Consider the following 25,913-nt stretch of genomic DNA (forward strand, 5'->3'; position numbering starts at 1 on the left):
TTTAAAGATAAATAAAGTTTTACTTACAAATATACGACAATCATATCTTAAAGACTGTCGCTTATAGGCTGCAGTGGTTGTCTCCTAAAAATCTTAGATTTACTTAAGAGAACAGTGTATGGAGTCTATGCCTCTTATTAAGTATTGTAGGGAAAACTGAATATACTATAATTTACTTAAAATCTTGTATTTATTAAAGCCTATAAAACTCTTATATTGGAAGATGTAAAATGTATTCGTTGTGTGCTATGTTTAGAATTTGTTGCCTTGTGGATTGAAGACTGAATTTTGCTGCCGAGCCAGCGTAGCGAGTGGGCAGCAGCATAACTGGTACAAGTTTACAGTTCTGAGCACCTTCACTGCGTTTGGATTTTTCTGCATTGCACATGCTTAGAACTGAAGATTCAGTGACTCGAAATACGCCTACTAAACTCTAAAGAGCGAGAAAGAGATGAGGATTGTAAAGGCGTACCAGTGAACTGCGCAGCCTTTTAACGGCCAAATCTCGGCTCCATTGAGGAGAGAGCAAGACAAGTGTTGACCAATGATTTCAGGGTAAACCGGGAAAGCATTCCATTTTGGTATCGCAACAAAAAAACCTCTGAAGATTTTCGAAATTTCGTCCCCACTTGGAGGCTAGGTTCAAAAACGCGTGAACGTTGAAAGGCCTTTCAAGTTCATTTCAGTGAGGTGCTAGTCTCTGAGCGGGAAATCCTGGGCCCATATTCTGTTTGGACCCGAACTTCTTATGTTAAAGAGAGTTTTGGCAATAACGACCTCTAAGGCAAAGGCAGTGCCTCGAAACAGGAATATTTTCGTTTAACGCGAAAATAATAATCCTGCCGCATTTTGGTGGCATATATTTGCTGCACTCTACCAAACAACAATATGAAATCAATTGTTGTTTTGACGACAACGGGAACGTGCAACGATGAAGTTTTCATTTTCTCGTTTACCGTACTTCATATCCGCCCGTACCAATATTTAGGTTTAGTATACTTCACCTAAATTGTACAATGTGGATGAGATGCAATAATCGCGATATACGTACAATGACACCAAGTCATATCTTGAAACGACGTTTTCGTTGACTTTGCCGTGAATGTCGCCGAAACTCGCGAATGTGCTCTGGGATAAGGACAACTCATTAGGTTTGTCCCGATTACGCTGGGCACTTTTGAGCACTTTTGGATTACTTTTTTTACATTTCGAGCATTCTTGGGCACTTTTTCGCCTTTTCAGCAAAGTCTGAGCATTTTGTTTTTTGGAAGGCTTGTGATTGGTTGGAAACGTCTGGTTTGGCGGAAATATCAAAACAGAAAAGGCTACTAAAATATAAAAGGTATAAAGATAATTTGTCAGTGTTAGTCATGGACTACATGTACTGGTCAAGCTGAATAGTGCTCTTCGGCCACCGAAACGTAGGCACGCATTGCGTACGTGTGGTAGTGAATCGAAAAAGAATGGCTTCGAGGCTGATATGTTGATCATTTTCAAGTTCCCTTACAACTTCTTTTTCACCACAAAAGCGCTAGCGTGCAGCGTGACAGCTTTCTACGAAGAAGTTCACTGAAGTTAAGCCCTGTCCGGCGGGGTTAGGATGGGATATATGACTTGCCGTCAGAAACGTAGGACCGAAAATTCTATTTTAACGCTCGAAAGTGCACCCTAAGCAAGGTACAGATTTTGTTAGCCTTCTTTATGCATAACAAATATTGATGCAAAAGAAAATAAATATAGGGCAATTCGGAAAATACCGTAATACTCTTTGTTTGTCCCCCCAGATTTTGCATATGCATTGTTTCCAGTTTCTCTTGGGACTTACAATGGTCCCAAGAGAAAACAAAAACAATGCTTATGCAAAATTTGGGGGGACAAACAACGAGTATTATGGTATTTTCCGAAGTGGCCTATTGATACGCAGTTTTTAGGAAGAGCAGAAGGACATTTCCAGGAAGTGTCGATCGGGAATAAAATATTTTGCCATCAGCAACAAAATTTGCGACATGAAAACAACTTAAATTTTGAACAGAGAATATAAAAAGTTACCATTAGCGAAAAACATTTTGGGAGATTTTTGCTACGTTCAATAAATCTGTTGTATTTTTGGCTGCACAAGTAAATCGCAAAATCGAAAGTGACATCGAATTCAGCGGGCGCCGTGATCAAGTTACCTTGCATGTGTACTCGTGAAACAAAGGATACATCTGTGTCAAAATGATGGCGAGACACCGGGTTTTTGTTAGTATTGAGGCCCGGCTTGCTTTTCTTGTATGCTTATATATCTCTCTCACATTTTGAACCTTTGTTCAGACTTCAGATGGATACGCTTTTTGTGAACGCGGAACACGTGTTTTGTCGGGTCTAAAAATAGTCGGCTACGGCTCAGGGAGTTTTCAAACCCGGCTATGCCTTGTGTTTTTAAACCACACTGCTGCTCGTTTTGTAAACATTACATTGACCAAATGCGAAAATGGCCGCCAACAAATTATTCTTTTGTCTTTGTGTTAATTAGCCTAACTAGCCTCGTTTTACAGCCCAAATTCTTTCAATTTTACGCGTGTGACCGAGGCTAGTTAGGCTAATTAACACAAAGACAAAAGAATAATTTGTTGGCGGCCAGTTTTGCATTCGATCGATAGCTTTCAGCATTCTTTGAGAGACTAAAGGAAAAATTTCCAGTCCCACATGCCTTGAAAACAAGGTGAGCAATGACCCAAAGCTACTATAAAACTAAGGTCAAGTGAACTAAAGCAGGTTTGATGCCATTATTTTGCTTAACTGAGCAAGCAAGGCCAAGTCACCCAGAATGACCTCATGAGCGATCTCAGTTTACATGCTTTGACGAGCACCAAAAGGTGAATCAAAGAGAAAAGTAAACATCAAGAGTTACCTCGTTTTTATCTAGGAAATGCTGTAGATTATGAGCTGATATTTCTTTAGTCTTTATCTGATTCTTAAGCCATAACAATTTGAAATAAACATAGAAATCGATAGCAAAAACATGTACAATTCTTCAGCGCAACATATTCTTTTTCTTAAGCAAATATATCGCAAATTTATAGTTAGATGAAATCATTTAACAGCCCAAGTCCTTCCTTTTTGAGGTCACTCTTGTTCAATTATTTCAACGAATTAATAATTAAATTGCTTGAGAAAATTGTATGAGACCACACGTAGATTTCTATTTAGATCAGCGCTTTGCTTAACAAAGGCAAAGGATTGCTGTCTCCACGAAATCACAACAAATCGTCGATAATCGAATTTCGCAGCTGGTCAAAATGAACAAGATCACCGTTTTTCTCGTGCTGTTGGCGTTAACCTCCCTTCAAATCGACGCCAAAAAGCCCAAGAAACATGAAGCCCAAAAAGAGGAGAAGAAACAGAGCCAACAAGATATCGAACAGCCCGAAGCCGAACCGGAGATTAAAGGTTTCTTCCCCGGATTTGCTATTCGCATCCCGGTTCCAAATTTCGATATTTTGTCTAACATCCGCGAGCGATTGGACGATCTGTTTTCCGGTAACAAGCCAGTTGGACTAAGTGACTTCGTGCCAAAGTCGGGTAAATCCGGGGATTTTAAAACCACGACAAAGGTGAAAAATTCTACTCGTGGTCCTTTCAAGACATACACGATTACATCTGAAACTGTTTCCACAGACAATAAGACCTCGCCACGCGTTGTATCGCAAGTTTTCAAGTCGCTCACAACACTGGACAAGAATAAGCTCCCCAAGGGAAAAAATGGAAAAGTCCAGATGCCTTCGGCTATGGAGTTTGAACTTGGACCATTTTCCTCACCCTTCCAAGACGCCAAGGAACCTGTGAGTTTTAGCTCAATTATTTTGCTATTTCGGCCATGAGTTCTTTTAGTCGGTGACTATGCTCCTTTTAACCAGTTATGTCTACCAATTTAAAAATTAGATCTGCGTTTCCGTAGGTAATTTTCCTTCGGTGTTAAAAACAATTTAAATTTATGAGCCTCACTTATTAAATAAATTGGCAATGATAGTACTGGAAATTAAGCCAGTAAGGCTGGGAGGTGTTAAAAAAAAGAGTATGCCGGCGTAACTTTGCAATGGTCATTTAACTAACAGTATTCTATTGAGCTATTGTTAATCCAAACTCTTAAAGGTGGCGGTATTGATTGAAAACCAAACTTTCCACGCTCTAGTTATCACCAAGCAAGATTCTTTAGCTCAATCATTGTCTACTCGTTACTAACCGTACCATCCTTTGTTTATTAATTAATTTGAATCTGGCTGGTACTAGCAGATTTATCGAAGATAATTTTTGTTTCTTAAACAAGCAATGTTTTGCAATTAAGGCTAGTCAAAACATACTTTGACCAAGATATTAAAAGAAAAAACTTCAAGAGGCAATTCAAAGCGCATAGCTGATTTGATTGATGTAAAGGGTATGGTAACCTCTGACTGGTACCTGCCAATAACCCGCAAGTGCCAATCAGGGCAATTAGTGGTGCTTCGTAATGGCAAATTAGTTTCGGAGAAACCATCCGAACTAATCATCCGACGACTGTGGGTGACAATTGTTTTGAAGTTGCAATGAGTACCGGTGCATTGCAAACACATCCTGGCTTAATTCTCTGATTAGCTTCCGGTGATGTAGTAATTCATTCATTTGCCAAACAGAATATAGTGCTGAGCTTCACTTGGCCCTACCTGAGGTCAGATGGTGGGATTTTTATAAAGGATTTTTTATAAGGTTACTCTTCTCGATCCCTCGTGTTATGCGGAGAGGCTATATATGATCACATCTCGTGGTGCTGGAGATGTGTGTGGACAAGATGGGAAGGCCTAGATGGCCAATCTAGAAAAGGGTGCTCCCCCAACATTCCATCCGACCCTTAGGCCCTGTTTATAAGGAGGGATGGTTACCCTAGCAAGAGGGTTACCCTAGCACTCACACATTTCTTCTTCTTTTTTTCATCAACGTGTTGAGTGATAGGGTTACCCTAGCGCTAGGGTAACCCTAGCTGCCTTGTAAACGCTCTGCTAGGGACAACTCGCCTACCCAGGACAACTTTTTAGCGGTTTCCATTTTGTTTGCGATGCATGCTGGCGGTTACCAAGCACACAAAGTTGTCCCAGGTGGTAGGGTAACCCTACCTGTGCAATTCGTTCGCTTGTAAACCCGGGCTATCTTTGACCCTCCCGCTAGGGTAACCCTAGCAGTAGGGTTACCCTATCTGCTTGTAAACAGGGCCTTAACCCTGTTGTAAAGAAGTATTTATTTGCCAGTAAACTGAAAAACGCTCATGCTCGTGACTTGAACTAATCATAGATGTTCTTTTAAGCAGACTGAACAGAACATTATATTTAATTGAACCTCTACGTACATTGAAATATGTATCGGCAATAGTTTGCTAAGGCAACCCCTTCGTTGGACCAGGTGAAGATGTGTCTCGCCGATTTTTGTCGTCGGTCAAATCTACTGTTCAAGTCTGTGATATTTTCTCGCTTTAATTGACATGATTTGTATTGGCCATAAAATTTCAGAAATGCAGTTCAGCCAAGGATTGCGATAGTGGAATGTTCTGCGACGCATTTTTCAAGGTCTGTAAGAAGCAACTGGATCCTGGTGCCAGCTGCACACAAAAGGAACAGTGCAACAGTAAGCAAGGAAAATACAGATGCACATGGGGTCGCTGCATTGCAAATTCGGAGGAAGGAGGTTTAGGTGAGACATCGCACAAAAAGGATGAGGTTTGGTAGATAATATAAGAAAAATGATTCGGTTGATGAGGTAGAATAAATCAGAGGGATCATATAGCACTCAGGTGAATTAAGGCCTGGGCTCAGATCTATTTTATGTAAATAAGTGAGGTGGTGGTCTAACTATCGATCCGTTTTATACAACACGAAATAACTTTAGTTGCATCGTTAGCAGCAATAAGATCTGTTAACTGCTACACAGGATGATATACTAGCAGTAATCGTAAATTAAAGAGTGCGTTCGAGTATTGGTGGGTTTGGTATGTTAAAATAGCAATGGCAATGATGTCATTCGTGTTTGCCCCTGCTGTATTCTGTTGGGGACACAATTTGGAGTCTTAAGATCAATGCACCGGTTGTCCCAAAAATCTCAATTCAGTCTGCATTAGAAGTGCGTTCTATCGAACGCTGTATCACATGACATGTCAAAGTTATTTTTAGCACAAACATCGTCTCAGCTAAACTGCAACACTTTTTATCATGTTCTGGTGGCTGAATTTACCTTTATGATGTTAACACTATTGGGTACATCATTCTTGTGCTTGGACATTTTAAGATAATTTTAAATAAATGTCCGAAAAAAGGAATCACTTTCCATAGGGGACTGGGCACTAGTATAAAATGCCGTATATTTCCAAAACTGATTATATATTTAACAAAAGGCCAAGCAGGAATGCAAAGGAGTTTGTGACGTAAAATTGAGAATAGACCCACTCTTCTCAAATCACGGTTGTTGGTCCAGCATACTGCTAGTTCTGCAAAGGTTTATGTGGCTTGCAAAGAAAAAGCGAAATTCTGGGTGACAATGGTGTGATATCAACGATGAAATGATATATGAAATGGATCATAGATGAACTGCGGATATGAAATCAAGTGAAGGTATGATCCTCGCAGTTATGAACGCAATTTTTTCAATTGGAAAAAGAAGCCTGAACAATTCAGGACTTCAACGGGGCTTGAACCCGTGACCTCGCGATACCGGTGCGACACTCTAACCAACTGAGCTTTGAAGCCACTGACGTTGGGAGCTGGTCATTTGTGGGTTCTAAATGTTCCCGTGAGGAATGAATGGTGTGATATGTTTTCTTTGGATAGGGAAACTTACATACTACTTTCACAAATGGCGACCACTTTTACTTTCACGTCGTACAAAATGGGCAAAAAGTCCTATAACTAAATTAGTATGAACGCATTCGAAGTAATGATGGAGAATGAACCATTTGCTGTTGAAAACTCATGCTAGTTGTCGGATAAGACCGTAAAATAAGGTAATTCCCTTGAAAATGACGTATTATACAGATTTGAATCAAACTTGGCACAATTAATATTCATGCATAGGACATTAATTAAAAAATGCAATAAAAAGATGGGGTCATCGGGCTTGTTTTCGCGCTGTATGCCCTTTATTCTAAGTGTTTCAGTTACCGAATTACGCGAGAAGCGCTCGAAACTTGATCAACCGGAACAATTATTGTTCTGTAGCAAAAGCTACTGAATATTACTGAGAACTTGAGCCTACTTGTTTGTCCGGGCTATAATCTTTCGGTAAAGTAATTTAAAATTGCTCGATTTTGCAAAGTCGGAAATGTAATCAAATTGGAGCGCTACATCATCACGTCACAATCAGTGCCTGGCTCCAAATGCAGTTTCACGTCATTTATATATAAATAATACAACTTCTACTATCCAACTTTTTCTCTTCTTAAAATGTGTTTTCCGTGTACTTATTACGAGGAAATAACACTTAAAAAGGGGATGTCACTGTGCTCATTTCTTTACAACACGCGAGGAGCACAAATGTACGGCAAAGGGGCAACTGCGGCTTCAAATGATCATTTTCCGTGAAAGGGCTGGGGCGAGTTCCAGGACAAGACCTTCTTCCAAGAGGAGTTATCATGATTTTGAACAGCAACAGTGGCCTTTGTTGTCTCCCCTCAGATGGCCGGCGGGAATTGCCGCCGTCTTAGACGTCGCAATTTTATGCGCAATAGCAGATGCGCCATGCAAAACCGCAAGGGAATCACCTTAACGTGGTTTTTTCAAGTCGATGTTGCTGAGTACAAAGAAAAAATCGTGTCAATAAAATGAATGCAGCACGATCAGGTTTCTTCTTTAAACCAACAATAAGGCTTTCTGGCGTTGCCGTTGCCTTTGCCGTCGCCGATTCCCATACTCACTATTATCTGAGTAGCAGATAAACATTATTTATCAAACCGTTACTGAGGTTTCCACCTTGGAAAGCAATCTATTCGGTCAATAAATGGCTAGCCACCTCAGTTAAGAAGACATCTTTACCTGTGTTCACAAGAATCTGTTCTACTTTAGGAACCCTCTGTGACTTGGACAGTGAATGCCATTCTCCAGCAGAAGAGTTAAGTTGTCAAGAGCAAACCGATATCACTCGCTTCAGTGGAGTGTGCATGGCCAAGCTTGACGAGGGAGCAACTTGTGGTAACGCCATTCGCAGCATGTTTGACATCGCTCCCGGACTGTTTAAAAGAAGTGAAGAACTCCCAAACGTTTGCAAGAAGGGACTGGTGTGCAGGATTGTGGGGTATGACACGGATCGATGTACAGTTTTATTTACTTATTTGTTTAAAAAAATTCCTATTAATGCTTGGGTAATGCATCATCTCTTTATTCACCCAGCAGGACTAACTGACATTTATCATCTCCTTTTCCAAGAGTGGAAGAATTCCACATGTCGATAGCCTCAAGTCATAGCGGAATAACAAGACGATTGTTATATCTTGAACTTAGTTTAATGCCATAGGCCCCACTGGCCAGAGGATCCGAACTAGTTATCCGAAGTTCGTAAGTTCGGCTCCTTCCCGAGTATTCAGGCCTGAGTCATCACCGATAAAAGTGCGTGTCTCCTTGTTAATTTTGTTAGTAGTTGTGATTGTCTTACAAGGGTTTTATAAGACGGGAAAGTATAGATAGGTGTGATATTCGTCTGTACACGAGGTGGTAGAAACTTTGGTCACACCGCTGGTGTAAGGATAGCCTTATCATGTTTGATATTCACTGTTTATGCATAGTAATTATTTTACGCGTTTCATCATTTCATGAACATTTTTCCTTTAGGTTCTTTGGGCGCAAAGTCTGCCTAAAGGATTTGCCAGAACTTGCATCAGATGAGGAAAAGCCGGAAAAGAATGAGGTTTCAGTCGAGAAGAAAACAAAAACAGAAGACGGAAAGAAGGAGGACAAAAACAAGAAACTCAAATTCTAAATGAATAATACATAGAAACGTTAGAGCAGATAATGGATACCCTCTTGATCACTGTAAAACATTAAGACGATACATTTTAATAAATAAAGTAAATGGCAGGGTTACAACTTAAGTGGTAAATATTCCTATGTGAAATTCCCATTTCCGCATGCTCTGTGCCATTATCTCCACCCCAACCTGCAGCTGTGGCCCGTTCGTAAAGGGAAAAAAAGGGGTTGTTGTTTATGATCTTTGCTTAGACCGTCAGTTAACCATCGGTCAAACAAGACAACCGACACATCAATGGTAGGGGTCAATGATGGGTAAATGGATGGACCCCCCCTCTAGGCTTTTTAATAGTTTGGGAATATGTTGCAAGTTGAAATTAAACCTTAGATTATTCATAATTGACAAAACGCCGGAGGCCAATGAGACAAATTTTTAAACGGTCAATTTCTGTCTTCTCATTTTCCGAGCGCGATTTTTGCTCAAGCTCTGCATTGACATCTTTGAATGCAAAACCTTCCGCCATTATTCCATGAGGGCGCTTTGGATACTATTTGGCCATCTCGTCGGAATTGTGTCCTGTTAAACGAATGTTTCCCGACGAGATCACACAAAGAAATTTGCATGTTTTTCTGTTCTCGCTACACAAACCCAACCAAATTCACAGTCAAAAGTTAAGCAAAAGAACTGAAACTTAAGGCCCGGGTAAGCGGCTTTAACACTTGCTTCAACATCCATTCGATTTTGTTGAACGATGTTGACTGCTGGAGGAGGAGGGCAACGCCAGTTTCAACATACACGTTATTCCAAAATGGCCGCCATTTAGATAATCTTTTGTTTTTATTGAAATTAGACCTTGATGCCTCGTTCAAGGCAAAATATTCTTTTGAATTTTCAGCTCAAGCACGAGGCATCAAGGGCTAATTTGAATAAAAACAAAAGAATATTTAAATGACGGCCATTTTGGAATAAGGTCTATCGCTGTTCAACAAAATCGAACGAATGTTGAAGCAAATAATGAAGCCATTTGCACGGGCCTTTAACTGTCAATCAAACATACTTGGACTCGCGAATGGAATAAACGTCAACAAATTTTATGGAAATTGAATGCTTGGGTACTTCAAATTTTCGCTTCTCCCCACAAAGTTTCCAATTGGCGCGGTCATAAGAAATATGAGCTGATAAACAAGGTTTCGTAAGCCAGTCAGAACGCAAACATCGCAATATATTTTTATTCTTATTCTGTGTCCTCAACCACCAGTGAACCAGGAGTTGATTTTCCCTCAATTAATATATTAGAAGCAGAAGTACATGATCTTGAAGAGTGTAACTTGCAACTCTTTTCCTTGGAACAAAGCTGGGGATTTTTTTAGACTGCTCGCAGTCCCTTCTGAGTTAGTTGAACCGCCCGCTTTGGTCGCGCAAGCGAGCCGAAGGGAGATTGGTGAGAGAGCGAGATATACAATGTTATGCCCAAATATGGACAAAAATAAGATCGATGCTGCACACACGGAAAACTGCGCGAGCTACGTTACATTCAAATAAGAAAATTTGTAAACTACAAAAAAATCCTAGCTCTGAGCTAGAGTTAAACACTTCATCAGAAGCCTATTTACAGATTTTCACCATGAATACGTTGTTAATTTTCCGGTGTTGAACCAAAAATCGTAGGGAAAAATCGACATGTATAGGTGGTTTGTAACCAATCTCTAGAGAGACACATATGACAATGCTGCAATGTACAATTGCTGGTGGACGAACAAAAGGAGCTATTTAATATGAGAGATCTTTTGTTTTCGTCCAACAACATGGCCGCGATGACGTCACGTGAAAACCACCTATTTACCCCTTGTACGTCCTAGGATTAATTGCCTTCAAATTCTGGTTCCCTAAAAGAAAAGGCGTTTTCAAGAATGCCACTTCCATTTAAGTACTATTCTATTAAAATCATGATCAAAGAAAAATTACTTTGCATTGAAGGATGATTTAGTATGTCCCGTGACAATGTTAATTTTTATTTTGTATTTTGAATTTAATAAGCTTCCTTACATTTTAGAGAAAATAAATCAAGTTTTAGTTTTGTACTACGAGTGAGGCATGTATCAAAAGATGACCTTAGTTTTGCATGCGCTGGAAACCGTCTCCAACCGAGAAAATTCAATTGCCTTGACCTCACAAAAGACGATTTCGTTCAGGCCTATACGTTAACAATCAGTCTTCATCCTCTTTCAGGCAGATGAAATGCAAACCTTTTATCCTGTAAAAAGAAAAAAAAATTCAAGAGTTAACTTTTCCAAGAAATAGTGTAACACATATTACTTCGTAATTTGAAGAGACATTTTTCCCAACGCCCTCTCAAGAACAAAAGGGAGCTAAAGCAACGATAACGGCGACGGCAACAAGAACCTCAAAAAATTGCATATTTAGTGGGCAAAAACAATAGCTTTGCACGCTCTACACGTGCGTTTTTCACTTTTGTCCATTTCTTTGCCGTCGCCAGAAAAACAATAGGGAACTTAAGCAACGACAACGGCGACGGCAACGAGAACGTCACAAATTTGCATATTTAGTAGGCAAAAACAATAGCTTTGCACGCCCTGCACGTGTGTTTTTCACTTTTGTCTATTTCATTGCCGTCGTCAGCAAAACTACAACGTGAAATAGCCAAATTTTAGGTTTTATGGAAAACGTCATTACTTGAGGATAAATTTTCATTTTCTGCCCTAAATTGAGCGCCGTTCCTACCAGCGTCATTTTTGAGGAACTACCAAACCCCCGTCATATTAAAAAAGTTGAAATATTAACGAAGCGATTACAATAACGCGAATTTATATTTTGAGATGACGTTCTCGTTGCAGTCGCCGTTGTCGTTGCTTAAGTTCCCTAATAGGGAGCTTACGAAACGAGGACGACGACGGCTACGAGGACTTCATTTAAAAATACGAGTTCGCGTTATTCATATCACTACGAAACTATTTCATGTCGTTTCGCGTTAAAAATGTGTAGTAACTGTCGAGGAATTAAACTGGTATGAGTGAGTTGGAAGCGTAGAGAGAGAACTGAAAATTCATCGTCATGTGCTAACGTCCTCCACAGAACCTTAAATTTGGTCATTTCACGTCGTCATATTGGAGATGACGGCAAAGAAATGTACCAAAATGTAAAAAGCACGTGCAGAGCGTGCAGAGCCATTGTTTTTGCTCACTAAACCTATTGTTTTATAGCGTCGTCGTTGCCGTCGGCGTCGTCGTTTCGTAAGCTCCCTAATAACGTGAAATAGCCAAATTTGAGACGTTATCAAGAACGTCAGTGCTTGAGGATAAATTTTAGTTTTCTCCCCTAAATTAAGTGCCGTTCAGATGAGTGTCATTTTTGTTAAATACCACGAGGATACCTGAACTTCGAGCCAGGATTCGAGCTAGGATCCGAGCCAGGATTCGAGCTAAGATGAGCTTTCTCCGCTATTTATTCTCGAATCTCTCGGTTCGGTTATGTCTCGAATCGGTTAAGTTAGGTCTATTTGCGGTGGTTCTAGTCTAGTTAGGTCTAGTTAGGGTTAGGGTAGGTCTCGGTTAGGTTAGGTTAGGTTAGGTCTCGAATCCTGGCTCGGATCCTAGCTAGGATCCTGGCTCGAACCCTGGCTCGGATCCTCACTTTATTCTTAGTTTATCTCGGTTGTGGTAAATACCACACCCTTGTCATATTTGAAAAGTTGAAAAATAAAAAGTCACGGAGTAATTACAACAACGCGAATTTATATTTTGAGATGATGTTCTCGTTGCCGTCGCCGTTGTCGTTGCTTAAATTCCTTAATTTCGTCTTTAAAACAACGGTATCGAACAAAGAAACATCAAGTTCAATGTAACAAGGAAATAATTATATCTCTCAGAAAGAGCGCACGCTAATACTGGCAAACTTCTGCAGTATTAAATTTAATAGTTTGTTTCCGTTGCTTCATTTGAGCCTCCAGAGATATAATAAGCAACTTGCTAACCTCATTCTCTCGTGAACTACTGCAAGTCACGGCTTCGGGAGCCTGTCAAATGGAGCCTCTATTTACATTTATTCCTTGGGTCAACCCTTTCCCGAATATATCTATTTTTCAATGGCATTTTCCCAGGAAAAATGTCATTTCCACGGCAAAAACGAGAAAAAAAAATCCAGCTTGATGCGTGTTTGTTGGGTTATGTGACGTAAAACAATAGCACTGTCATAGATCTGTCTTGATTGGGCTTTTAACGTCGAAACCGGCAAGAGAGGCCTTCTATTAATAACCCTACTTGGGAAAAGGTTGATTCCGAGGCACAGTATGAAAGGAAGAGGCTCCATTTCATGGGCTCCTGACGGTAGTTACAATCTATAGTCATTGCCGTGTTGCCGAGTCCAAATTAGTAAAGTAAAATTGAATTGCCAGTTTATTAGACAATCAAGGTATCATGGCTTATATGCCAAAGTAACTCAAGCTTACCCAACATTCTTACACTGCAGTCCATCTTTGCATGGCCCACAGTCCGGTTCCACCATCCCGCCGTTGTAAATGTGGTGAAATAAATTGATTGGTCCACACGATTCAAACTCATCCAACATTGGCTTGCATATAGAAGTGTGTGAATTCACCGAAATTTCCCGAACGCAACACGACTCCTTGCTGAGGCAGTCCGACGTTTTATCACAGTAAGTTCCAGGTTCACCCTGTTTGACTCCTTTGGTGCAGTGACCGTATTGGCAGACATACCCTTCACAGCATGTACCTAGTATGTGACAATGAAAAACGCTGGATGTTTTTTTTTCTGCGTACACTGTACAGAAATCAGCAAGCTATCTCAGAATATGTAAGCTTTTAAGAGTATACATATGAGAGTTTATCATTATCATCAAAACATTGGATCCGTTTAACGTATTGTACCCTTGTGCTGCATTAGACCTCTTATGATTGGCTAATATGAAAACACAAACAAAACTAAGCCCCCCCTTCTTTCCCTGGGTGGTGCTTCTAAAAATAAAAAGATACACGACAGGTTGACTCAGAGGGTTAATATAGAAGATGGAGGGCTCGTGTTATTGGTCACTGTTTTTTATATTCCTCAACTTTTTGAGGGGTTTCCATGAAAAATACTTGTGAAATGTTTGTGGCTAGTCTGACGAGGCGTTTCGTCTCGGCCAAGAGACTCTTCAGAGACCTTTAGAATTCAAAGGCAAACTCGTTGAGCATCGCACCCGAAGTCCCGTTCGCAAATTCTAGTTGTTGATAGTCTGGCCCTCTACGCAGAAGGATTCCCAACCGTGTAATCACGAGTTAAATTTTTACGGGACGGGACTTTAAGCGCGATGCTCAACGAGTTTTCCTTCGAATTTTAAAGGTCTCTGAAGAGTCTCTTGGCCAAGACGAAACACAGCGTCAGACTAGCCACGAACATTTCACAAGTATTTGACAATAGTTTGCGTTTCCATGGAAACAGCTCAAAACATCTCGAAGAAAAGCAGCAATTGTTTTTATCGCTGAAAATGGTGTTGGACATATCCTGACAATTACAAGACAGAATATTCTCCTCCTTTTGACACTGTTCATCATCTTCGCAAAAAAGAGAATGAAAATATTTTATTTACAGTCCCCTGATTAAAATCTCCTAATCATACACAGATAACGCAACAAAGACCTTTTTACGCCGTCTTGGATAAGTTGGTAAATTAAATAAAAGAAACTACTGTTAGAGCCATTAAAAGTTAAAAGGAATTTAAGACTTAAAGCAAAAACTTAGATATTCGACAAAATATTTAGTTTTAAATCCCTCGAACATCAATAGGGAAGAGAACAGATCAAGTAAGATCACGTCACTTTGTTTTTACGCCCCAGGAAATGGTTTTAAATTCCTCCTAATTTATTGTTTGGGATCCAACATGACGACTTGTTTTTCTGAGCTTAGCTTTGACCTACAGAATTAGGGAGAAGTGCCAGTTCGTTTTCCACATACTGCGAGCAGCCTTTCCTTTGCTCTAAAATCATTGAAACGAACGTCTAGTCCGCGTAGGTTATTAAACTTTCAAAATAGCTGAAGCTGCGGGTCGCAAATACCGCGGGCGTTGGTTATAGGGAAAAAACCTCTCGGTGCAGAGCAGAGAACCAATAAACTCAATCCACTTAAAGCGTCAAACCCGGGAATCGATCCCGGGTCAGATTGGTGGAAGGCAAGTGCTCTCAACACTACGCCAGCCCTGCTCCCCCCTGCCATGTGTTCTGCGTACAAAACAAATAAGAATACCCACCAATGAAATGACAAGCTGCATTAACGTGTAGACAATCTCTGCAGGTATGTACGTCACAAAATTTCCCGGGGGGACAATCTTTGTTGACATTGCACTCGTCAGTGCAACCCTTGCAGACCACTATTGCAGGGAAACGCCATGGAGTCATCCGCATATTGAAACCCGAAATGAATTGCTACAGAAAAAAAAATCACTAGTCAAATCATGTCAAAATGAAATCGAATTGGGTGAGAAGGTATTCGGTCGATTCGTTCAACAACGAGTGTTTTTTTTTTTTTTCAAGGTTCTTAAGCCAAGCACGAGTACTCTGCAAATTGGGGAAGCTAAAAAGTAACTAAAATCAGAAAAAATCAAATCAAACGTTGATTTTTGAAGAGAGGGGAAACCGGAGTACCCGGAGAAAAACCTATCGGTGCAGAGTAGAGAGCCAACAAACTCAACCCACATATGGCGTGGAATCCGGGAATCGAACCCGGGCCAGATTGGTGGAAGGCGATTGCTCTCAACACTATGCCAACCCTGCTCCCTCCTGCCATGTGTTCTGTGTATAAAGCAAATAAGAATACCGTTGTATAGGGAGTTTGCAGTCTGACCCCTTCAGTTATTCCAAAACAGGTAGTTTCAACTTCTGCGACTGAAATGGGAACACCTATTTCTAAATACTTAGGAATTTGAGCTTTTTTCGGAAGTTGTTACTGGCCCTAGTTTTAAAGTTCACTAGGAACTAATCGATTGTGGAGTGAAGCAAGACTAGACCTATTTGGAACCAAGTAGCCTGTCTAGCTGGCGGGAGGCTGTAGCGAGCGCCGAAGCCGAGCGGAGAATGGGGAGGACCACTGTGAAATTGCCAGGAAATAGGCCTTAATCACACGGCAGCCATGTTGATTCCCAAACATGTTTTTGCGCATCGAAACTCGTTCCCAGACATTTCAACTCGAGGCTCCGGGTACGAAATCTATTGTCTATGGCCAATATGGCCGCTGCGCGAATAAGGCTTATCTCGATATATTAAAATGGGCCCTTTGCAGCTGGCGATCACATGGTACAAAAAGCGCCATACTGGAGAGCAAATTGAGCACTGGGACAACTAAAGCAAAGAAAATGTAAATTAAGTTGCTTTGTTTTAGATGTCCCAGTGTGCAATTTGCTCTCCACCTAGTATGGCGGTTTTGGTACCATTTCATCGCCAGATACAAAGGTCCCATTCAGTCCTAAACAAAAGGCGTCGTCGCGAGGCTCTGGGGAATAAAATCATACAAATCCTTATTTTTATTACCCACAGCCTCGAAATCATGTTCATTGTTTTAATTTAAACTTTAATATATCCGCGAAATTGGGCTATTTCACAGCAGCCCTCCCATTCTACGCGCGGCTTCGCCGTTCTTCGCCGCTCGTTACTTGCTCCCCGCGCCAACATCCAGCCCGATAAGCAAGCTAGGGACTTGAGATCACTTGACCAGCCGGCAAAGTGAGGTTTTCAAAACTAAATAAACTGACAACTGCTAATGATCCCACGATAAATAATTAGTCTTAAGGCATCTAATCGGTACCGTTCCTCTAAAAACAAATCCCGGCTCGAGAGATCTTAAGGAAGCAAGCTATAAAGAATTTCGATTCGTTTTATGTTTCTAAAACGGTATCTATTTATAACTGAGTAGGATGAACCGGCGATAAAAAGCTTCCAGTCCTTAGAGTTTATATGGCAACAAATTAAGTTAAAAATTCGAAAGATGCTATTCCCCGTAGCTTTTCAAATTACCGTAAAACAACTTAAAATATTTGATACCAGGTAATCAGAACCTCTACACCTTACGGACAGGGATGAAGTTTGGGCCGAGTCAGGTACCAACTCCCGTTTCATGCAATGCCATCGGTTTACTACCCAAACAACAATAACAGACTAAACAACAGAAGAACAATGACTTAAACTTGAAAACACCAGGAGCTGCTAGGAATGAAATATATGTATATATTTGAACCAATGACCTCTGCGATATCGTTGCAATGCTCTACCAACTGAGCTTTGACGCTCTTAGGAAAGTCAGAGGTGTGGGGTGAAAGTCGTTACTGCAAACAAACAACAATAAAAGCAAGCGGACATACGCTAACACCAACCCGGTGTGGCAAACACCAGCCAAAAGGCCGAAACAGCTGTCCATGGCAGCTAATTGACCGGGTGAAATGGTTGTGCGCATGCGTGATGTGTTGGCCACACCGGGTTGGTGTTAGCATGTGTCACCTTGCTTTTATTGTTGTTTTTAATTTACGTGACACACCGATCTCTTAATGTGATCCACCTTCCCACACGCTTGCCGTGGGAGAACAGTTTGCTGTTCCCAACCCAGCTTACCACATGTTTGGCATGTGAAGCTACCAATTAAAGGGGTGCTAAACACTTTCAGCTACGCTGTGCTGATGACGCCCAAAAGGCGTTAGGGTTAGGCATGGCATGTTTACATGATATATAGATATATAGATTTAGCTGAGCCTAAAAACGGATCTCTCGGTTTATTTATTGTAACAATAAGTTAGCCTTGCTTGAGCCTGCGATCTAATCGAAACCCAGTACCTAGTCATCAGTCAGCTTTGAAAAAAGCAGCTGACCTCGATGAGCGTTAAGCTTGAGCCCGCAACATGGGCACATAAAACTGGTCAGCGGATACAATGATTTGACAAGTGTCAACTGACCTTAACATCATCATCATCATGAATCCTTATAGCCCCTATTGGCGCATAGGGCCGCTTAATTTTTTGCGGTTTTTATCTTTTTTTTTTTTTTACAGAGGAAGGGGGGGGGGGGGGGGGGGGGGGCCCCCCCAACCCCCAACCTGGAGGGCCAGTGGTTTTCTGTAGGGGTTTTTCTTCTCTTGGCACACAGATTCCGGCTATTTAAAGCCGCCGGACCCTCGCCTGTCGCCGCTGCCATTCGGCTGGTGAAGCATTCCCAGGGGCTACGATGACGGAAGGCAGTTCTCAGTATTTCAAGGAGAACAATGGTGGCACTTGATAAACTCACTGGGACCTGTTACCTGTTGCCATAGCATTGACCATAACATGGATGTCCAATATCAAAGAGATTTACGCTGTAAACTAGCTGGAGATAAATCCAAGTATTGATTCTCTAAAGTTGAGCCCGCAATATGGTCAAGTGATACTGGTCACATCGGCATACATACAGAGGTGGACGGTCCTACTGTGATCAAAACCTTTCTCCTCTAGATGGGTTACCATTTTCTCTTACCAATGGTGCTCCGCGCGAGTGCACCCAGACCTCCGCTTTCTTTTGTCATATGACCCGCATGGACCCGCGCGCGTTTCGTTGTAAAACTATTCGTCGGAAAAAGCAGAAAGACCCTATTACTGAACACGTTTACGAAAGTAGATGAAAATTTCGTCGCCTCTAACCATCTCAATCAATTTACAACCAGACGGAAAATACAAACAACATAATAGATACCTCTTTTGTTTGACCGAGCCATTGACCGAGCCAAGTCGGGCAAGCGAGAGAATATTTGGCTCTCGATCAAAAGGCAATGCCTGACTTCGAGCCAAATATTTTCCTGTTCACACCTCCTGTTCAGTCAATAGGCACAAGCTATGACCCTGTATAATTAACTAAAAATAAAGAGAAAATTGTAGCCGAGTTGGTAGTGATGATTTCACTGATAATCAAACCTATATTTACATTTCAACTTACACGTTTGTCGCCTTGTAAATTCCGGAATCTCTGTTTGAGGAAAACCCTGGTGGTGTTTTTTGTGCCATAGGAAATGGGCATTTCGTACAGCAGCATTAAAACTGGTAAAAACGGTCCGATTTTCAACAACATTTCACGGCATTTTAGAGAACAAAGCAAAAACCAGTAGGCTGTTTTGTCTGATGCAAACCTTGAATAATTTATGCTCGTTCTCAAAAGTACTCAAAATGAAGAAGACGAATTTGTGACACTGATCATCGTGGGCTACGTTGTGATTTGCATGCGATTTTTAAGTATACATTTCGTCAAGTGTAGGGCACAGAGAAAAGTCCATTAACGTAGCAGGGTGTGGAAAAAACTTACACAAAGACTTGAACTACACGTAACGCGATGAAAAATGCAAGAGCACATTTCCCCGTTTCTACATGGGGGAAAACAAAGACAAGTGACTTCACTGCTCTTTCTTCGGTTTGTCTCTTTGCTATTAGACGTTAGTCGACATCTGCTTTTTTTCCAACCAGTGGCCCGTTTCACGAAAGTCTCGAAAGCTTTTCGGTCATTTACCAAACTGTCATCGGCTTGTTGTGATGATCTCGTCTTTTAACATATTTTCAAGATAACCTGAAAAAGCAAAATGATTGTAAAGTTTGGTGACTTAAAATCTCTTAGTTCTTGAGACACAGAGGGCTTTGTGACACCCGAAAAAGAGCCGAAAAGTTTCGGGACTCTCGGAAAACGGGCCCCAGAACCAACTGTGTCTACCGAGTATAATTTCACTTGTCGCCAGCGACGAAAACCGATTTAATTGTTCCTCTCAAGAAAGTGTTGTTCTGGCATCATTACATAACACCTTTTGGAATACAGGTCTTCATACTGCATTCAAAACATTAAGAGAAAGTACAAATCGATCATGCATGGTCTCAAATAAGTAGAACTGACCGGCTGCATTCTTCGAGAAGAAACCTGAATAAACTTTTTTTTCTCAAGTTAAGCGCGAGGGAGAGTTTAAACGGTATCGTTGCTAAGAAATGGCAAAGAAGATTCAGCCACTTTTTAAAAAAAATATCCCTCTTTATTACTCAAGTAGTTTTGTGATAGTGGAACTTCTCCCAATATTCATTACCCGTCCAAATTAATGACTACTTGTAGAGACAGGTTCTTTCTTTGCCTAAAGTATTTTAAGCCCCATTCTATAAAATTAAAAAGAAACAAAGTTTTCACAGACTAATATAGCTTAACTGAATTAATTGATTGGAAGTTAGATTTATGCTTGATAGTAAAAACTAATTTTCATTTACATCAGAGTTATCGATCCTCAGCGGTTGGTTGAAAACTTGTACCAGCATTTAAGAAGAATGGAAAGGATAAACTGAGGTATCCATAAGTCAGTTCTTTACCTTCTATGTGTTACTTTTAAAATCAAATTTTGCCTCGAAAGCTTTGAACAAATACATACATTTATTTAAAAGTCATTTGCTCCAGGCTCAGTGAATCAGTTCTGTAATGTTATTCTTAAAAAGAACTTCACGAGCGAAAAATTGACAACTCGCATTTAAAAAGCGTCTCGCCAAACTTAGTAGCATCTTTTATGCTCTTCGCAATTGCTGAAATCACACCCAGTAAGTCTGTGATCATAGCAATATTCGAATCTTACATTTTCAAGGGTGTCCCTTAAAGTAATTAAAATAGCAATAATTTACGTCGGAGTCAGTGGTTTTCACACACATAATTCAGCCATTCACTAGTCAGAAACCAAAGGCAGACGAAATGCTTATGCCTTGTTCACATCCTCGTTGGATAGGAGAACATTCAATAACGATGTTGTGTAGTTGTTCAACCAATCAGACCAATCAGGGAAATGTCCCAATACGTGTTGTATCGACAACTGAACAAAACATTGAAAAGGTAGTTTGAGTGAATGCCGTATTTGTCCCAAGGTTGAACACTTATTTAAGAACTATAGCCAAATAAACATTTTCCTCGAATTACTTTGCCGTGCTTTATGAACATATGCAAATAAATCCGACGATGTCTTGCTAGCAATAGTACAATGAGTGGAAACATATCTACCACCGTGTCGTGTCACGTTGCGTACACGACAGGATGCTGAATAAAACACGTCGAGCACACCATATTCAGAAAAAGAGGCGAAAACCTACCCAACGTACGATATCTCCTCTTAAACCCCAAACCCTCCCTTCGTGCCAGATCACACTGTCTCAAACCCAGGTTACTTGCCGGTTTGTCATGTCGACATTCACGCTGTTTTTAGTGAAAAAGTGACAATTTTTCGGATGAGCAGTGAGTACGGGGGGAAGGACAGGCCCACAAAATAGCTGCATGGATGATATAAGTTGGAGGTGACATAAAATACTCTGTTCCAGTCTCACAGACATGGTTTGTATTATCTTGTTGACTGTCACAAAGGGGGTGTCACGGTCACCACAGGGCCCCCTGGCTATGCCCTTGGACATTCCTTGAAAAAGACACAGTTGATTCAAATCGACAAAAAACCTGACAAAACAAAATGCACATTGATTCAAACTATTCCAATGTTTTCTTAAAAACTGTGACAGTTACCACTGCCCTAAACTTGTATGACTGACCCGTGTGGCTTATATGTTTGCAATTTTACAACTGTTCCAATGCCAGTCCAGGTACTTATGGTGGTGGGGTCACTGAGGTTTTCAAGATCAGTGCGGCGCACGACTTGGCCATCTTTCACTTGAAACATTGGGTAGTTGTTTTTCGCGTCCACGTCAACGAACGGAATGTAGTCGGTCACTTGGCTGGAACTTGGAGTTCTCTCCGGGTGCAGAAATGCTTCCTCTACTTGTTTCACCGAGGCCTGAAAAGCAGCACTAACCACCTCCAAATTTCTTTTACTTTCTTTATTCAGTAGCATACCATCGCCGTATGCAATCCACTTATCTCCCCTTTTGTTTGTGACTCGCAGGCCATACTTGTTGTCTTCATCGTGCATGTATTTAGTTAGTAAGTGACCAACTTTAGATGGAGTGACTTGGTCGGGTAGTTCACGCCTGGGTGTTCTTAAAATGAAATGTTTCTTTGTCAGAGAAGTTTATCAGATAACGGGACGTTTTCTATGGAGAACATTTGCGAGGATTTTTTTTTCGCACCGGACAACATTACTGACACAGCAAGTAAGATGATGCAAGGTATGCGTACATAAGTTGCTGACAAAATTCTTATCTCATATGCCCACTGGCAAAGCTGTCTGTAAGAAAATGACACGCGAATGCATCGATGGAATACGCTTCTTGAAGGATCCGATCTTTTTCTTCAGATGTTTTGCCTTTGCTTGCATCCCTGGCCTTTTCTATAGCCAGTTCATGGCCAACCAAATAAGCGTCTTTTACTGACGGTACGAAATGATCGTAATTGCTCAGAGCTATATTCATGTATCTGCCGAATTTGATCGGTTTTCCCAGGATCCAAATCCCACCAGTCAAAGTGTCCCACTTTTCGCTTAATGTGTTTCCAAGGTTTTCCAAGGCTTCACTGGGAGGCTTTCCGTCCTTCAGAGCAGCGTCAACAGCATTCCTTTCTTCCTGCATTATTTCTAGTATCTTGTCAACTTCTTTCTTTATGTCCTCGTAAATGGCATGCGCTAAAGTGGAATATGCTGCCATAAAGCGCTCGCGACGACCACGTGCTATGTTTTCAGACTTTTCACCTTGATCAATGATAGGATGCTCAGGTACGCCATAGAAATCTCCCGATAGTGCAGTGATTTCACCAAAAGAAAGCTGCAATCCGTTGGGCAACGTTAGGTACATAGTTACCTCTTCGCCGATGTGAATGTGTTCTGAGCTAGCAAATTTTTCTACAAAGTGCGTCCGATACATTTCTGACCGATTACAGTTTGACTTGATCAGCAAAATAGACACGTTTGACACCTGTAAATTTGTTTTTTTTTCCAGTTGAATCAAAACCATTCACAGCTTTCAGTTTAATTAATATTGCCTCCGCAATGCGGAAAAATGTTAAACAATGACATTTAAGGTTAAAGGTGGTAGACCACAGTTTTGATAGAGTTTGAGTACTTGTCATTCGTTAAGGGCATTATTAAGTTGAACAAAGGAATTCTGAGAAAAAAATCAGTATTGTCTTAGCAGCTTTATTCTTGACTATCAAACCAACAGTTTGCTGAAAGTTGTTCGAGTTAATTTCAAACATGTGTGTAAGTTTGCTAGAAAAATTAAGGAGTGGAATTAAAGTAAACCTTGACAATAAATTTAGGTTGCCATGGGTACCACTCGAAAGTGCCAATACCATTCGTTAATCAGTCTTCCATCGCTATATTGCATGTACTAAAACCCGAACCACCGAAACCATGGTTTTTTTGTCTCGTGGACATTAATTATTTCGGATCCGGTAAATGAAAGACCAGCCTTCATTCTGGTGGGGTTTTTTGACAAAATTTCACCAAGTGTTTTTACTAAATTGAAATAGTTTTCTAAGTCATAAACGTGGCAATCAAAGCTGGCCCAGTTCAGGTCTCCACTTGTACTCAAACTATGGGGTGAAAAATATCTAACTTTAAAAAGACTCACTTATCTTACCACAAAAAGGCCGTTTTTTTAGCGCGAGCTTGGCTTGAAAATGCCGTAGACCCTGATGGTAACTCGCCCTCGACATCAGAGGATTCCGTCACGTCTAACCATCTCATTTTAATTTGCAACCAGGCGGAAAATTATAAGCAACAGATTAGATCATTATGTTTTTAGGATATTAATAGTTTTTGTATGAAAAATCGTTTCATATTTAAAGATTCTAAAGAGGCCTTTGATAAAAAAACGTGTTGACTGAGCCAGGTCAGGAAGGGCGGGAATATATATCATGGCTCTCGGTCCATAGTAACGCAAGGCGTGACCTCAAGCCAAATATTTTCTTGGTCAGACCTCGTGCTTGACTGAAAATAAAGAGAAAATTATGAGAATATTTCATCGACAATCAATAATAATCAGTCAAAACTCGGCTATTTTTCATTTCTTCTTTCTGGCACGTTTGTCGCCACGTATATTCCGGAATCTCTGTTTAATTGAGAAAAGCCCTGGTGATGTCTTTTGTGCTATAGGAAATAGGCATTTCTAAGAGCAGTATTAAAACTGGTAAAAACTGTCCTACTTTAAAAACCAGTAGGCTGTTTTGTCTGATATAAAAAAAAACCTTATATAATGTTTATCCATGGCTGCTAGTTGACCGGGTGAAATGCTTGTGCGCATGCGTGATTTGCTGGCCACACCGGGATGGTGTTAGAGTGTGTCACCTTGCATTTTTTTGTTTTATATAATGTATGCTCATTGCCAAAGGTACTCAAAATGGAGGAGCAAAATTTGTGACATTGATCGTGGGCCGCGTTCTGATTGGCATGCGATTTTAAGTATAGATTTCGTCAAGTGTAGAATGCTGAGCAAAGTCTATTAACGTAGCAAGATATGTAGGAAATGAAAAACTTACACAAGGACCTTAACTTCAAATAACCATGAAAAATGCAAGAGCACCGACAGTCTCGTTGCTTAAGGGGAGCGACTCCATGGGTCACGTTTTAAAATACCATAATACTCCTTGTTTACCCTCCAAAACTTTGTATAAGCATTGTTTCCAGTTTCTCTTGGGACTTATAATGGTCCCAAGATAACTAAAAACAATGCTTATTCAAAGTTTGGAGGGCAAAAAAAGAGTATTATGGTATTTTTGAACGTGGAGTATTCCTCTTTCCTCTGCTCGTCTCTGTGCTATTAGGCTTTACTCGACAACTGCTCAACAAATACAGCTGTATAACTTTTTATGTCAAGAACCAGAGCCGACCTTAATTACGGTCAAGATTGAGTCTACCGAGGGATAATTCAACAATCTATTGCCAGCGACGAAAACCGATTTAACGTCATCGCCGCCATGTTGGTGGACGAAAACAAAAGATTTCTCATTAGCTCCTTTTCTTCGTCCACCACCAATTGTACGTTGCAGCATTGTTTTCTGTGTCTCTAGAGATTGGCTGCAAACGACCTAAAGTGTTCGGAATGCCAGTTTTATAGTGGATTTTTAAAATACACATCGATCATGGCTTTAACAGTAGCAATGACCGCATTCTAGGAAAAGTAAAACCGGTAGATTTTGCCTTCTCATGTTGCGCGAAATACGAGTTTAACGGTATCGTTGCGAAGAAAAAGGCAGGGAAGAGTCAAGTTCATTTGCTCTCTGTGTTACACAAGTGATTTGTGGTAAGTCTGAGGCCCAAATCAGACTTGAATAAGGCTCTTCAGCTTCCACTTCGGATCTCGTGATTATAGCGCGGGAACAGTTTTCGTTCTCTTGCTAAGTGGTAAATTTTGCCAAAGCAAGATCAGTTATTGTTTCCTTCAGCTGAAAGAAAACCAGGTCATAATTAGATGATTATAGTGACTGATTGGTCGACGTTTAAGTTGTATGTCACTATAATCTTTCCTCTGGGTGGGAATACAGCATCGGCGCTAAATTTACAAATGGCTTGCTACCGTTTTGTCAATGTTGAGGACGCGAAGAGAATTTCAATTGCGAAGAGCGTAAAGGATAATATTACGTTTGGCGTGAGTCTTTTCGAAGGCAATATGTCAATTTTCTGCTGATAAAATCATTTTAGCCTGAGCCTAAGGATAATAATTTTAAAAGAAATGTATATAAATGTACAAAGCATGTTTAGCAAAATTTGATTTTAAGAAGAACTAAGAGAGAGTAAAAAGTTAAAAGCAATACAAATTAAAATTATGGTTACCTAGGCCTCAGTTTGTCGACTTAGACTGGACTGAACCCATCTCTTTTCTTTTCATTGTTTTTAAGTGCTGGTACCAGTTTTTAACCAACCACTGGAGATCTCTCAGTTTTAAATTAAAAATATTAGTTTTCTAAAATGGTACTTTTCCAATCAATTGACTCAGTTGGATTGTATTAGTTTTATCGTTAAATCTATGAAACTTTAGACAGTTTTTATTTT

At 40.5% G+C, this 25,913-nt stretch overlaps 3 protein-coding genes across 5 annotated transcripts in view; 2 read left to right on the forward strand and 1 right to left on the reverse strand.

Moving 5' to 3' along the window:
• The window catches only part of LOC138008058 (uncharacterized), a 16,843-nt gene extending 16,629 nt beyond the window's left edge, over window positions 1-214 (forward strand). Inside the window, exon 4 of the mRNA XM_068855243.1 lies at window positions 1-214. This exon is cut by the window's left edge and continues 122 nt beyond it. The gene's annotated coding sequence lies outside the window, so the exon portion shown is untranslated.
• Window positions 215-3,166: 2,952 nt separating this feature from the next.
• Window positions 3,167-9,084, forward strand: LOC138006114 (uncharacterized). Its single transcript, XM_068852276.1, has 4 exons — window positions 3,167-3,824; window positions 5,520-5,700; window positions 8,061-8,289; window positions 8,823-9,084. The coding sequence occupies exons 1-4, from the start codon at window positions 3,282-3,284 to the stop codon at window positions 8,968-8,970; spliced, it is 1,101 nt and encodes a 366-aa protein (XP_068708377.1). The 5' UTR covers window positions 3,167-3,281; the 3' UTR covers window positions 8,971-9,084.
• Window positions 9,085-10,224: 1,140 nt separating this feature from the next.
• On the reverse strand, window positions 10,225-25,730 carry LOC138006115 (dickkopf-related protein 3-like). Of its 3 annotated transcripts, XM_068852278.1 has the most exons (5): window positions 25,695-25,730; window positions 19,280-19,537; window positions 15,220-15,394; window positions 13,424-13,706; window positions 10,225-11,212 (listed from the first exon to the last, which is right to left on the reverse strand). In XM_068852278.1, exons 2-5 carry the CDS (start codon window positions 19,325-19,327, stop codon window positions 11,167-11,169), a joined length of 552 nt encoding a protein of 183 aa, XP_068708379.1. In that variant the 5' UTR covers window positions 19,328-19,537; window positions 25,695-25,730; the 3' UTR covers window positions 10,225-11,166. The 3 variants fall into 3 exon arrangements, with proteins under 3 accessions (XP_068708379.1, XP_068708380.1, XP_068708378.1); XM_068852279.1 differs by lacking the exons at window positions 19,280-19,537; window positions 25,695-25,730 and adding an exon at window positions 23,503-23,569 and having other exon boundaries at window positions 10,227-11,212; XM_068852277.1 differs by lacking the exons at window positions 19,280-19,537; window positions 25,695-25,730 and adding an exon at window positions 18,917-19,266 and having other exon boundaries at window positions 10,232-11,212.
• Window positions 25,731-25,913: the final 183 nt, after the last annotated feature.

This window comes from Montipora foliosa, chromosome 6, assembly GCF_036669935.1.
Source record: "Montipora foliosa isolate CH-2021 chromosome 6, ASM3666993v2, whole genome shotgun sequence".
Taxonomy (NCBI): domain Eukaryota; kingdom Metazoa; phylum Cnidaria; class Anthozoa; order Scleractinia; family Acroporidae; genus Montipora; species Montipora foliosa.